This window comes from Nomascus leucogenys, chromosome 1a (genome assembly GCF_006542625.1).
Source record: "Nomascus leucogenys isolate Asia chromosome 1a, Asia_NLE_v1, whole genome shotgun sequence".
NCBI classification, from domain to species: domain Eukaryota; kingdom Metazoa; phylum Chordata; class Mammalia; order Primates; family Hylobatidae; genus Nomascus; species Nomascus leucogenys.
The window spans coordinates 78640659-78655583 of record NC_044381.1 but is presented as its reverse complement, the minus strand read 5'-3'; the positions used below and the strand labels follow the sequence as shown (position 1 = coordinate 78655583).

At 37.7% G+C, this 14925-nt stretch overlaps 1 protein-coding gene across 4 annotated transcripts in view; it reads right to left on the bottom strand.

Annotated features, from left to right (window-relative positions):
* The window catches only part of HIF1A (hypoxia inducible factor 1 subunit alpha), a 53011-nt gene continuing 38086 nt past the window's right edge, over window positions 1–14925 (bottom strand). For all 4 annotated transcript variants that reach the window (XM_003267779.3, XM_012504390.1, XM_003267781.4 and 1 more), the window contains exons 8-15: window positions 13939–14086; window positions 11124–11344; window positions 9858–10144; window positions 7602–7724; window positions 7041–7474; window positions 3408–3516; window positions 2434–2560; window positions 1–1326 (exon numbers count right to left, since the gene is read on the bottom strand). In XM_003267779.3, coding sequence (XP_003267827.1) covers window positions 1175–1326; window positions 2434–2560; window positions 3408–3516; window positions 7041–7474; window positions 7602–7724; window positions 9858–10144; window positions 11124–11344; window positions 13939–14086 — 1601 coding nt within the window. In that variant the 3' untranslated portion in view covers window positions 1–1174. The remainder of the gene's footprint in view (window positions 1327–2433; window positions 2561–3407; window positions 3517–7040; window positions 7475–7601; window positions 7725–9857; window positions 10145–11123; window positions 11345–13938; window positions 14087–14925) is intronic.

Below are 14925 nucleotides of genomic sequence, written 5' to 3'. Positions count from 1 at the left end.
CCTGGTCCACAGAAGATGTTTATTTGATGTAACAAAACAATACAGTTAGTGTTAGATCCAACCACAAAGAGCAAAAGGAATGAAAAATTTGTACAATGTACATAGAAAAAACAAGATATTTACTGTGACAACTATGTATTCCTAAAATAATGCTTCTAAAATTACTCAATTATTGAAATCTACATGAAAAAAAGGATGTTAATAGCGACAAAGTGCATAAAATCAAACATTGTATTTTGAGCAAATTAACATACTAGGCAATTTTGCTAAGAATGCATGATTTTTTTTTTCTTGTTTACAGTCTGCTCAAAATATCTTTATACCAACAGGGTAGGCAGAACATTTAGGTTTAATATCAGTTACACAATATTAGCATAAACTTCCACAACTACATAGGGTATTGTTTTCTTTTGAGCTGGCAAAGTGACTATAGAAACATCAGATGATTTCTCTGAATTGAGAATTTTATCCAAATAAATGCCACATACCTTCTAGATATATGCATATCTTTCTATATTATGTAAATGGCTTTACCCATTTAAATAATAAACCATACAGCATTTAAGAATCATTATTATGTGATTAACAATGTCATGTTCCAGGTTTAACAATTTCATAGGCCAAAAAAAATTTCTTCTTAAAAACTAGTTTTATAAACGCAGAATATATTCCATGAGTAACTGCTGGTATTTTTTAAGAAAATATATTGTGCAATTGTGGCTACCATGTACTGCTGGCAAAGCATTATTATTTATGTAAAATGTGAAAAAAAGGTGTAAAAATTTTTCAACTGCCTATGATCATGATGAAAGGTTACTCCCTTCTTACAAAAATTATATTGGCATCTTCTTAAAAATAATTCGAAAAAGGGATAAACTCCCTAGCCAAAAATAAATAAATAAAAAGGTGCATTTTTTTTAAAATGATGCTACTGCAATGCAATGGTTTAAATACCAAAAAACTGAGAAAATGAGCTGTCTGTGATCCAGCATTAAAGAACATAGTAAAAAAGAGCATTAATGTAAATTAAGTAGAAAGGGGATCAAAATTGAACTAACCAAGTTTGTGCAGTATTGTAGCCAGGCTTCTAAAATTAGATGTAGAAAATATAAATAGACTGCTTTAGGTAATGAGCCACCAGTGTCCAAAAAAAGGAATGAAATTATGAAAAAGCTCAGTTAACTTGATCCAAAGCTCTGAGTAATTCTTCACCCTGCAGTAGGTTTCTGCTGCCTTGTATAGGAGCATTAACTTCACAATCATAACTGGTCAGCTGTGGTAATCCACTTTCATCCATTGATTGCCCCAGCAGTCTACATGCTAAATCTGAAAAACAAAAGAGATACCTAAGTATACATTCATCTAGTCAATGAATATTTATTAAACACCCACAGTGTGTTAGGTATCATAGAAAATAAAGCAAACTTCTGGAAGGGTTTTTAGTTTACCTGGCAAAACCACAACTATGTAAAAAAGTATAATCAAGTGATACTGTTGCTGTGTCAGAAATGTTTACAGGATACAATCAAGGCACAAAGAAATAACAATTTGGAAAAAGGCATAAATATGGTGGGCATCGAGACTGATGCCTGTAATCCTAGCACAGGCTGAGGCAGGAGGATCACTTGAGGCCAGGAGTTTGAAACCAGCCTGGGCAACATAGTGAGACCCCATCTCTACAAAAACTAGCCAGGTGTGGTGAGGCATGTCTGTAGTGCAAGCTACTCAGGAGGCTGAGGTAGGATGATTGCTTGAGCTTGAGCACAGGAGTTTGAGACTGCAGTGAGCTATGATCATGCCACTGCACTCCAGGCCTGGGCAACAGAGCGAGACCCTGTCTCAAACAAACAAAAAAAAAGAAAAGTAGTCATAAAAATCCACAAATTTCAGCTTCTATCAATATTGACAGCACATGGACATAGATAAGTCAAATAAAATTACTAAAAATGAAAAGCTCCACCTTGAAATGATAATCTCTGTATTAAGACCATTAAATGACATACAACTTTACTTTTTTTTTTTTTTTGAGGCAGAGTTTCACTCTTGTCGCCCAGGCTGGAGTGCAGTGGTGCCATCTTGGCTCACTGCAACCTCTGTCTCCTGGGTTCAAGCAATTCTCATGCCTCAGCCTCCCAAGTAGCTGGGATTACAGGCGCCCGCCACCACGCCCAGCTAATTTTTGTATTTTTAGTAGAGACGGGGTTTCACCATGGTGGCCAGGCTGGTCTCCAACTCCTGACCTCAGATGATCTGGCTGCCTCGGCCTCCCAAAGTGCTGGGATTACAGGTGTGAGCCACTGTGCCCAGCCGCAACTTTACTTTTTAATCTTGCTAAGGAACCAAAGTCATTCTCACTTAGATTAAATCTCCTAAATAAAAATGTTTAATGTATTTTGTCTTTGTGATGTTCAAGGTCAGAAAGAATAAACTAACCAGAGGGTATTAAAATAATTGTCTTTTGCTCCATTCCATTCTGTTCACTAGATTTGCATCCTTTTACACGTTTCCAAGAAAGTGATGTAGTAGCTGCATGATCGTCTGGCTGCTGTAATAATGTTCCCTATAAACAGTAAAGTTATTTCAAGTTTAGTTTGTTGAATTTTTTTTTTTTAAACAACCAAAAACCTTGAAATCAGTGTAAATTTAATAACATTATAGGCAGTTTCTTAAATACTACCCTAAATTATTTTGAATTCCTTAAGTTATTTGCCATCCATTATGACCATTCTGTCTATAAATACTTTCCAGTTAATTTAGTTTGAAAATATCAGAATGTATTATACCACTATTGACTTACCCCAAAACATAGCAGTTCTTTTTTAAATTTGAGATGGGCTCTCACTCTCTCGCCCAGGCTGGAGTGTAGTGGCCTGATCTCAACTCACCACAACCTCTACCTCCCGGGTTCAAGCTGTTCTCCTGCCTCAGCCTCCAGAGTGGCTGGGATTATAGTTGTGCACCACCACGCCTGGCTAATTTTTGTATTTTTAGTAGAGATAGGGTTTCACCAAGTTGGCCAGGCTGGTCTCGAACTCCTGACCTCAAGTGATCCTCACCTTGGCCTCCCAAAGTGCTGGGATTACAGGCATGAGGCACTGTGCGTGGCCAACAGCAGTTCTTTTAATAAGGCAAAGTAACTTAAAGGGAAGAGAATGAGATTGGTGGTGATATTCAGGGTGGAGTAAGGGGAGAACTTCACTTTTTAACTCAAAATACACTGGAATTGTTTGGAATATGTATTTATTAAACATTTGTATTTTTAAAAACCAGTGTATACAGAGTAAAAAAACCCAATGTATAACTTCTGAAAATATAACTTTACTATTTGGAAGAGATGTGGAAACACACACACGCACAGGAAATAGCACATTAGCTAGAAAAGCAAAACCTACTACTCTCATACTTACAATTCCTACTGCTTGAAAAAGTGAACCATCATGTTCCATTTTTCGCTTTCTCTGAGCATTCTGCAAAGCTAGTATCTTTGGATTTAGTTCTTCCTCAGGAACTGTAGTTCTGAAAAGAAAAAAATTCTATATGAAAATATAGCTGTTTTTTTTTTTTTTTCTGAAATACCCAGCGAGCTCTTTTAATACATAATTCCTTAGTTCTCCAATATTAAGGAATATAATATACATAAGATAACTTTCCTGATTACTGAAGTGATCACCTTAAAAGTAAAAGCTTAATTTTTTTTTTTTTTTTTTTTTTTTTTTGGTGAAACGGGGTCTCACTCTGTCAGCCAGGCTGGAGTGCAGAGACATGGTCTTTGCTTACTGCAACCAAGCCCTGCCTCTGGAAGCAAGTGATCCTCCCACCTCAGCCTCTCAAGTAGCTGAGATTATGGCTAATTTATATATATATTTTTTTGTAGAGACGGGATTTCACCATGTTGCTCAGGCTGGTCTCAAACTCCTGAGCGCAAGTGATCCGCCCACCTTGGCCTCCCAAAGTGCTGGGATTACAGGCGTGAGCACCTGGCCTTCAAAGCTTAATTTAACAGAAAATTTTCTACAGTATGCGTATCCCTATTTTATAAAATAGAGCTGAACACGACTAAATTGACACTATTGTAGAGTCAAACAGTTAAATATTGTCCTTTTATTCCACGAATATAACAATGCAGTGATATTGTTGGGACTATTGAAATACAAGATCAATCTCACATTCGTATAGCATTTTCAGTTTATAAAACATTTCAAGTTCATTAGTTCATTTTGACCTTACTTAAGTTCCCAAGATAGATAAGGCAGGCCTATCATACCCATTTTATAAATAAGAACCCTGAGGCCTATTGGGTAACTTTCTCAAAGTCCTACTGCTCACTAGTTGCGATATGGAAGTACAGTCTAGGTCTCCAGATCCCTACCTCCCCTCCCCTGCTCTTCCCACTATGCTATTTTTCACTCAGTATTGATGTGGTTATCAAACATGAACTATGTATATCTAAAATTAATATTAAATTGTGAAGAATTGTTCTAATGAGTAAAGTACATCAGCTTTGTTATATTATTTTGACTTTTCAAGACACCCCACAAACCAAATGCATCATCATAATGGCTCCTTGCTGTTCCAGATAGTTGAGAATGCCAAATAGGTAAGTGATCTTATTTTGCAGTTTTCTTTGGTTTTTAAAAAATCTCTATAAAACTTATATAGACAGGCAAGTTTAAAAATTCTTATATAGATATGTCTTTATGAAATGTAACTCAGTCTATTATGTAAATATCATTGTAGTAGTAGTAGTAGTAGTACTTAGTAGTTATGTTTTTAATGGTTTATCTTAATTTTTGAAATTCCTTTCATAAAAGTTTTCAGTGTATGCTACATTGGAACTAACGTTTACAAACAATTGCTAGCTGGGCGCAGTGGCTCACAACTGTAATCCCAGCACTTTGGGAGGCTGAGGCAGGCGGATCACCTGAGGTCGGGAGTTTGAAACCAGCCTGAACAACCTGGAGAAACCCCATCTCTACTAAAAATACAAAATTAGCTGGGCGTGGTGGCGCATGCCTGTAATCCCAGGTACTCAGGAGGCTGAGGCACAAGATTTGCTTGAACCAGCGAGGCAGCGGTTGTGGGGAGCCGAGATCCGAGATCGCGCCATTGCACTCCAGCCTGGGCAACAAGAGCAAAACTCCGTCTCAAAAAAAAATTGCCAAACTGACCTGATGTGTTGTTACACTTTGGCTTTGACAAGTACAAGAGAACAGTTGTTCAGAAAACTGGATATCCCATCCTCTGTAGCTGATAGTAAACTGTAACTTATAAGTGATTGTCATTTTTATTACTGTATTCATGCATCTGTCAGTCCAACAACCATTGTTTTTTTCTTTTTTTTTTTTGAAACCGAGTTTCACTCTTCTTGCCCAGGCTGGAGTGCAATGGCACAATCTCGGCTCACTGCAGCTTCCACCTCCAGGGTTCAAGCAATTCTCCTGCCTCAACCTCCCAAGTAGCTGGGATTACAGGCGTGTGCCACCACGCCCAGCTAATTTTTGCATTTTTAGTAGACAGGGTTTCACCATGTTGGCCAGTCTGGTCTCAAACTCTTGGCCTCAGGTGATCTACCCGCTTCAGCCTCCCAAAGTGCTGAGATTACAGGCATGAGCCACTGCACCCTGCCTCAACAACCATTTATTGAGGAAGTATTACACATTAGGTCATCAGCTAAGTATTAGTATCATTAAAATGCCCAAGATACTATGATTGCCCTCGTGGGGCTCAGAGTCAAAAGTGAGTTAGTGACACAGTAAATAAAGTAACATAAAGTACTTCTGAGTTCATCTAAAGCCCCAATATCTTTTCTAAGCTTAGGGAAAAGACCTCTCCCAGCACTCTAGGTCAAGGTGGGAATGCTAGGCAGGGAAAAAAGCTATGTGTTCTGGCTACCACAGTGGTTCTTTCCTATTGCTATTGATATCTGGCTTAATCTAGACATAGTAGAGAAGGAATCATTTCCCTCTTCCACACACTTATTAGATAAAACTTAATTTCTTCTAGCTATAGCCTCTAACTTAAAGTATGTGAAATCCCCTTACAAATTATATACAGAAAGTATAACTTAAAAATTGGGTCATGGCCATATGTTTGTTTGAACTAGCTCCATAGAAGTAATAATTCATGCTTAGATTCCTGGTGTACAGTTCAAAAACCTGTGTAGCCTGCAATATATATATAGCTAATGTTCTACAAATACGTAATGAAAAATAAAAGCAACTTTAATACAAGTTAACTATAATGAAATTTTAAAAGAGGGACCTGTAAATATCTATATTGAATGCTGAAGATGGAAGGCTCAATTTGGAATGTGCAATTGGAAATAACCCTTAAATTGGAAGGGCTTTTCTTCAGATAAGCCTAAAAAAGAGCTCTAAGAAATGGAAGCATCTAAGTAGCGAGGGTAGTTAACTAGTCTGATTTAAACAACTGCAGGAAGTACATCTGAGCCAACTTTTACACATTTACAGAACTTACTGAGCTGGATTTTATTTTAAAGGTGTCGGAAGACCCTCTTACATTTAGATAGGTAATTTTAGAATTTATAATTATTTTAGAAAAAATAGGAGCAGGCGTGGTGGCTCACACCTGTAATTCCAGTTCTTTCGGAGGCCGAGGCAGGCGGATCACCTGAAGTCGGGAGTTTGAGACCAGCCTGACCAACATGGAGAAACCCTGTCTCTATGAAAAATACCAAAAAAATTAGCTGGGCGTGGTGGTGCATGCCTGTAATCCCAGCTACTCGGGAGGCTGAAGCAGGAGAATCTCTTGCACCAAGGAGGTGGAGGTTGCCGTGAGCTGAGATTGTGCCACTGCACTCCAGCCTGGGCGACAGAGCGAGACTCTGTCTCAAAAAAAAAGAAAGAAAGAAAAAGAAAAAATATATGAGGTTAATTTAGAAAGTTTTTTGAGTTCTCAAGAATTTGCCTTAGGGCATATCTATCAGAAAGTTTGCTGTAAGTTTAAAAATCATGTACTATCACATACATTTATCTCAAAAATAATAAAAGAACTATAGCTTGAATGTTACACATAAATACCTTTGACTCAAAGCGACAGATAACACGTTAGGGCTTCTTGGATGAGATTTTTCTGTCTGTTCTATGACTCCTTTTCCTGCTCTGTTTGGTGAGGCTGTCCGACTTTGAGTATCTCTATATGGTGATGACGTGGCACTAGTAGTTTCTTTATGTATGTGGGTAGGAGATGGAGATGCAATCAATATCTTAATGTCTTCCATACGGTCTTTTGTCACTGTTTTTAATTCATCAGTGGTGGCAGTGGTAGTGGTGGCATTAGCAGTAGGTTCTTGTATTTGAGTCTGCTGGAATACTGTAACTGTGCTTTGAGGACTTGCGCTTTCAGGGCTTGCGGAACTGCTTTCTAATGGTGACAACTGATCGAAGGAACGTAACTGGAAGTCATCATCCATTGGGATATAGGGAGCTAACATCTCCAAGTCTAAATCTGTGTCCTTTAAAACAGCAAATACATGAGTTTTTACAATGGCCACACCTTATAAATAAAAAACAAGTGAAACCCAAAGTCACTTCAGACTAAAAACTAATGAAATTTAATATAAAACAAATAAGTTCATATACCTGAGTGGAAAATGGGTTCTTTGCTTCTGTGTCTTCAGCAAAAAGTTTTTCTACCAATTCCAACTTGAATTCATTGACCATATCACTATCCACATAAAAACAATATTCACTGGGACTATTAGGCTGTAAAAAGAAATATGTTTACTATTTCCTGAAGAAGCCTCCATATACTTTGCTAGTTGTCAGAATTTTCAAACTAGATCCAGAAAAACCAGAAAACACACAACCAAGTCCATCGTGTTTATCAAATTTTATTTAACTAGGCTGGGCTCGGTGGCTCACGCCTGTAATCCCAGCACTTTGGGAAGCCAAGGTGGGCGGATCCCAAGGTCAAGAGATCGAGACCATCCTGGCCAACATGGTGAAACCTCATCTCTACTAAAAATACAAAATTAGCGGGGCATGGTGGCATACGACTGTAATCCCAGCTACTCAGGAGGCTAAGGCAGGAGAATCACTTGAACCTGGGAGGCGGAGGTTGCAGTGAACCAAGATCATACCACTGCACTCCAGCCTGGCGACAGAGTGAGACTCCATCTCAAAAAAAAAAAAAAAACAATTTTTTTAGTGAAAATAGTGACATTTTGAAGCTTATACTAGTAACTAATTTTGCCAATATACATATTTCTGACTATGTAATATAACATCATTTACAAAATTGAGATGAAAAGAAACACCTTATTCTAAAGAATAAAACCTATTTGGTAATTCACATCCCACAATGGTACCTAATTGACCAATTAACTAGATGCCACATTCACTGGAATTTACCTTTGAACTGAGAAGGCACACTCCTGTGGTGACTGAGCTACCTAAAAATCTCACAGTTACTGTTGGGGGTGGGAGAGTAAAATAAGTTATTTTACCTGCATATACCTGAACGAATATACATTATTACTATTTTAAGAGTTCTGGGCAAGAATTTTAACAAAAAACTATAGCTGTGTATTCTAAGCAAGAAATTTTGCTTTCCTCATTCTAACGTTTTTGTTAGATTTACTTTTGTTAGATAAAAACCAAGACGAATCAAACATTTTTTTTTTTTTGTGCTGGGTAAATTAAGCAACCAGAGCATAGGATATATATTCATTCAACACAAGGCTATGAGATGTCAAATCTCCTACTCTTAGCTTGTCAGTTTTATTCAACAAATACTTAATGTAGAATTATTTACCACTTATTAAAGCTTATTTATGCCTCATTTATCAAGTTATAATGTTCAGATCTAAGTTGCCCTACTCCTGAGCATATTTTTAGATGTAGGAAGCCCTAAAATGGAATCATTCTAGATTTAGAAATAGAGCCCTGTGTGGTATCTCTAGTTTTGGCCAGCCTAGCCTTTAAAGATTATTTTTATTGCGTTCATAGGACAATTAATACCAAGACAGATCCAGAATAAAAAGACCAGTACTAAGTATTTATTTTACATAACACTTGTTATTTTCGTATTATACTTATCCAAAATTTCAAAATAGTGATGGAAATTAGACTAAATTGGGCAAAGAATTTATAAGGTCCTTTCCCATGTAAACCCTGGTAAGTCTATTGCTACCAGACAGTTCTCCACCTCAAAGGGGTAATGGGCCAGGCATGGTAGCTCACACCTGTAATCCTAGTACTTGGGGAGGCCAAGGCAGGAGGATCGCTTGAGCCCAGGAGTTTAAAACCAGCCTGGGCAACATAGTGAGAACCCTGACTCCACACACACACACAAAAAAAAGGTTAAAAACTTAGCCAGGCATGGTGGTGCGGGCCTGTAGTCCCAGCTACTTGGGAGGCTGAGGTGGGAGAATCATTTGAGCCTGGGAGGTTGAGGCTGTGATTGCACCACTGCACTCCAGCCTGGGTGATAGTGAGACTCTTCCTCAAAACAAAACAACAAAACAAAACACAATAAAACAAACTAAAAGGGGTAACAGGTATAGGCTGTAGCTACCTTGAGCACATATTCTCTTTAAATGTCCAAATTCAAGATGTTTTTGTCCTACTGATATAAATAATAGAGAAACAATGTACTTTTCACCTTTTGGTTTATATTAAGCTAGTTTCTTCTCATGTCCCTGACTATCTTTGAGCCTAAAACATGTGCTCAGGTCTAAGTTAGGCAATAGCTCTTGCAATAATTTTAAAGTGCTAAAATTCAAACACACAAATGTAATTTGTGGTTCAAATGAGTGTCTGAATCAAACTTATAAATACATTCTTGAATGTTAAAATCTGAAAGTTGTCCCTTTCTGATTATATTATGACACCTACCTCAGGTGAACTTTGTCTAGTGCTTCCATCAGAAGGACTAGGTGGCTGATCCTGAATCTGGGGCATGGTAAAAGAAAGTTCCAGTGACTCTGGATTTGGTTCTAATTTTAATGCAACTTCTTGATTGAGTGCAGGGTCAGCACTACTTCGAAGCGGCTTTGGTGTTTCAGAGGTGGGTAATGGAGACATTGCCAAATTTATATTCTGTAATTTTTCGTTGGGTGAGGGGAGCATTACATCATTATACAATGGTACTTCCTCAAGTTGCTGGTCATCAGTTTCTGTGTCTGTGGGGAAAAAATATGAGTCAATCTAAAGTATGGAAGGATTTTTTTTTTTTTTAACCCAAGACAGAGTCTTGCTCTGTTGCCCAGGCTGGAGTGCAATGGCGCAATCTCGGCTCACTGCAACCTCTGCCTCCCAGGTTCAAGCAATTCTCTTGCCTCGGCCTCCCAAGTAGCTGGGATTACAGGCGCACACCATCACGCCCAGCTAATTTTTGTATTTTTGGTAGAGATGGGGTTTCACCATGGTGGCCAGGCTGGTCTCGAACTCCTAACCTCCAGTGATCCACCCGCCTCGGCCTCCCAAAGTGCTGGGATTACAGGCGTGAGCCACTGCGCCCGGCCACAAGGATTTTCACATATAAAAAATTTATGTTCTTTTTCACAAAAGGTTTGTCGAATTCATCAAACAAGAAAATGTTACCAAATTTTCCTTCATCAGAAAGTTTACATATAATAGTATAGTATAACCATAAGTCTGAGTTATCTTTACAATCCACGATTGATACCTCCTCTTAATCTCTATGGCATAAAAGACAAAAGGCAATACCAACCTTTTTATATATTAAAATGTTCTCTACTTTAAAATTGCAGTTTTCATCTTCAATGCTTGTCGATGTTATAGTATGACTACTTTTTTATCCTCTAATGCAACAATGCCTACTTCCATATAACTCTGCTAAACTGTGGAGAAAATCTGACAGCAGGATACAGAAATAGAGTAGCCAGGAAAAATTTATGTGGGAAGAAGAAATACCTTAAGGACACTTTGAAGCACAATTTCCAACAATATAAAAAAGCAAGAATGGTAAGAAATTACAGGGGCAAAAATATTTAAGCAAATACATTTAAGAAAACTATAAAAATATATTAGCTTGTAATGTCCAAATGATTACCAACAAAAACCGTAAAGTAATGTTTAGTTGAAATGGGGCTTGCAGCAACAGACACAATTTAGGCGATTAACAAAATAACTACTCACCGTTGCTGCCAAAATCTAAAGATATGATTGTGTCTCCAGCGGCTGGGGCCAGCAAAGTTAAAGCATCAGGTTCCTTCTTAAGTTTGTCAAAGAGGCTACTTGTGTCTTCTGATTCAACTTTGGTGAACAGCTGAGTCATTTTCATATCTGAAGATTCAACCGGTTTAAGGACACATTCTGTTTGTTGAAGGGAGAAAATCAAGTCGTGCTGAATAATACCACTGTCAAAACAAGAGAAATTAGTAATTCACAAATGAGCACTTGATACAGTGAGGGGAAGGGGGACTGTGAAATGGTCTCTTAAAAAATTCTGCTTTATGGACAGGAACATTTTAAGATTTCTTGAAATGCATGATCACTCATGCGTACTATGTCACACTTAGGGTTTTAAAATGCTAATACAAACTAAAGACCCAATAAAATTCACAGTATGCAGCCATAAAAAAGAATGAAATCATGTCCTTTGCAGCAACGTGGATGCATCCAGAGACCATTATCCTAAGTGAGATAACCCAGGAACAGAAAACCAAATGCTGCATGTTCTCACTTGTAAGTGGGAGCTAAACACTGGGTTACTTGTGGACATAAAGATGGCATCAATAGACATTGAGGACTACTAGGGGAGAGGGGCAAGGGTTGACCAACTGTTGGGTATTATGCTCACTACCTGGGTGACAGCATCAGTTGCACCCCAAACCTCAGCATCACATGATATATTCACGTAACAAACCTATGCATGTATCCCCTGAATCAAAAATAAAAGTTGAAATTTAAAAACTTCCCAGTACAAGATAATTTGACTAATTTCAGTTAAGAATTTCAGATATCCAGGCTGGGCGCGGTGGCTCATGCCTGTAATCCCAGCACTTTGGGAGGCTGAGGCGGGTGGATTGCTTGAGCCTGGGAGTTCAAGAGCCTGGCTAACATGGCAAAACCCCGTCTCTACTAAAAATACAAAAAATTAGCCTGGTGTGGTGGTGCACACCTGTAGTCCCAGCTACTTGGGAGGCTGAGGCACAAGAATCGCTTGAGTTCGGGAGGTGGTGTGAGCCAAGATCACGCCACTGCACTCCAGCCTGGGCGACAGAGTGAGACTCCATCTCAAAAAAAAAAAAAAAGAAAAAAGGAATTTCAGATATCCTTTGAGAAGAGTGGTGATGACAAGGCAATTTGTAGTCAAGTACATGAAGGACACCAAAAAATCTTCAGAATTGTTGTGCTGACACACATTATGAAACTGGCACAAAAGAACTCTTTAGCATCAATATGTGAGGCATGTTCTAAGGATAGTCCTAAAGATACACAGATAAATGATCAAGAACTTTCTAAGACAGGGGCCATATTTTCTTTGGTGGTAAGAACATAAGGTGATACCACCTACAGGATACGGTTGAAGAGGGATGATGAGCAAAAGTTTATCTTCACGTTTGGCTTAAATGTAAATTACTCCTTTAATTAACGTATTAAATGTTCACTATCTGAAATGAACTGAGAATGCAAAGATTAAAATGGCCAACTCTTGACCTTAAGAAATTTATAACCCATTGTGAAAGTAGATATGTAAACAATTAAAATACACTGTGGTAACTGCTAAAATAGAGAAGGCTTGCTTCACTGAGAAGCTAACAAGCTGATACTTGGGATCAAGTGGCATTTGCTAGGCAGACTGGGGTGTGAGGAAGAGAAAGACATTCCAAGTGGAGGATTCTTACATAATGGTAAAGCCACAAAAGAACTCTGTGGCACTAATATTAAAACATTAAAGGATGGTGTCAGAAGTGGCAAAAATAAAAAACTGGCCAAAGTCCTCCTAAGAGGGGTGGCCCGAGATGTTAAAGGGAAGGCTAAATCTCTGATACATGAGTATGATGGTAAACAAGGATGCTATACACCTAGGCAAGTGTTTGTCTTGGAAATGATAAAAAGATCGCTAAAATTCTAAGGAAAATAAGATGATGACATATCCACACTAGAAAGCTTAGCCTGGTAGTAATGGGCAAGATGGACTAGAATGTGGTAATAATGTGGACAGGTAGACTAGATGGGGCAGGAGTCTAGTAAAATAGATCATATGAAAAATTAAATTTTGATGTACATAATATTCACAAGCCAAAGAGCTAAGTGAAGAGTTCATGAATATACAAGAGCCATATATTAACATCATATAGCTTATTAATCTCATAGAATTTTTTTTAAATTATACTTTAAGTTCTAGGGTACATGCGCACAACGTGCAGGTTTGTTACATATGTATACATATGCCATGTTGGTGTGCTACATCCATTAACTCGTCATTTACATTAGGTATATCTCCTAATGCTATCCCTCCCCCCCCCAATCTCATAGAATTCCATTTAATTTTCATTATAACCTTCTGAAGGATTATCTACATAGATGAAATTCAGAAAAATGAAGAGACTTCCCCAAGGTCAGGGAGCTAATGAGTAGTAGAGCTATGATACAAACCTAGGCCAGTATTCTTCCTACAAAAAGAACACAGCTGTCTTGAGATAGTATATGCCAATATCTGTATAACTAGACCAAACCAATCAATGGATCTGGTATTTTTTTCATGGTCTTTTTAAAAATAGGAGTGAAGGTATGGGGATAGACAACTACTGACAGTATTTAGTGGCATCACTGTAGAATAGCTGGACTGGAAACCTAGGTCAGAGTATAGAAAATAACAATTTGGTAGTGATGTAAAAGAATTAAAATTTAGTTAATATTTATAATCTTATCTTCCTATAAATGAAAAGAGTATCCAAAAAGAATTACTATTTGTTCCCCAAAAATGTTTATTTCTCAAACTTACCTCACAACATAATTCACACATACAATGCACTGTGGTTGAGAGTTCTTGGTGTTATATATGACAGTTGCTTGAGTTTCAACCCAGACATATCCACCTCTTTTGGCAAGCATCCTGTACTGTCCTGTGGTGACTTGTCCTTTAGTAAACACTAGGGGGGAAAAGGAAAAAGAATCATGCAGAGAAAATATTGTAACTTTGAATTTTCAATTAAATGAACAGATGCTGAATGTTGATCATTGTTTTGGAAAACAAATGTTTATTTAGTGGAATCAGTTGTAACTGCTTATATTCTGACAGTGTGTCCCAGAATAGCTGAAAATATACCCATTTCCTTTTTCAAACCCCCCAAATAAAACTCCTTTGCTGCCAATGAGCTAAGTGAAGAATTCATGAATATACAATCTTCAGTAACTAAAATTCCTTTAATGACTTAGGTTGAAAGTGTCAGATTAGAGAATAATCAATAGCCTTTTTCAAGAAAATGGTGCCGCAATAACTTCCTTAAATTCTGACTACGGTTTCCAGAGAACCAAAGATGCTTTAAAAAGCTGTATATAGCATATTTAAATATAAATTGATACCACATTGTAAGTCTTTTGACAATTTAGGCAATTTAAATTAAATATTGATTTGGGAGAAAGTACTAAATAAATCCTAATGATGGTATTATTTTGAGGATTGGGGGGTCCTGACTGCAGATTTGGATTTACTCTTAAGTTCAAGGCTGATCAATCACACAAACTAAGTGATATTCAGGTATCCTCAAGCACAGTGGAAAGTCATGCATAGGTACAGATTAAACAGGTGAGATAGTCCAAAGTTTAACTTACCTTGGGGATCTTAACATTCGAGTAAAATTCAGAATCAAATCTTATGTCAAAGGTCAAAAATAATTTAATTGTACATTTTAAAGTAACTAAAAGAGGCCGGGTGCCAAGGCATGTGGATAACCTGAGGTCAGGAGTTCGAGACCAGCCTGGCCAACAT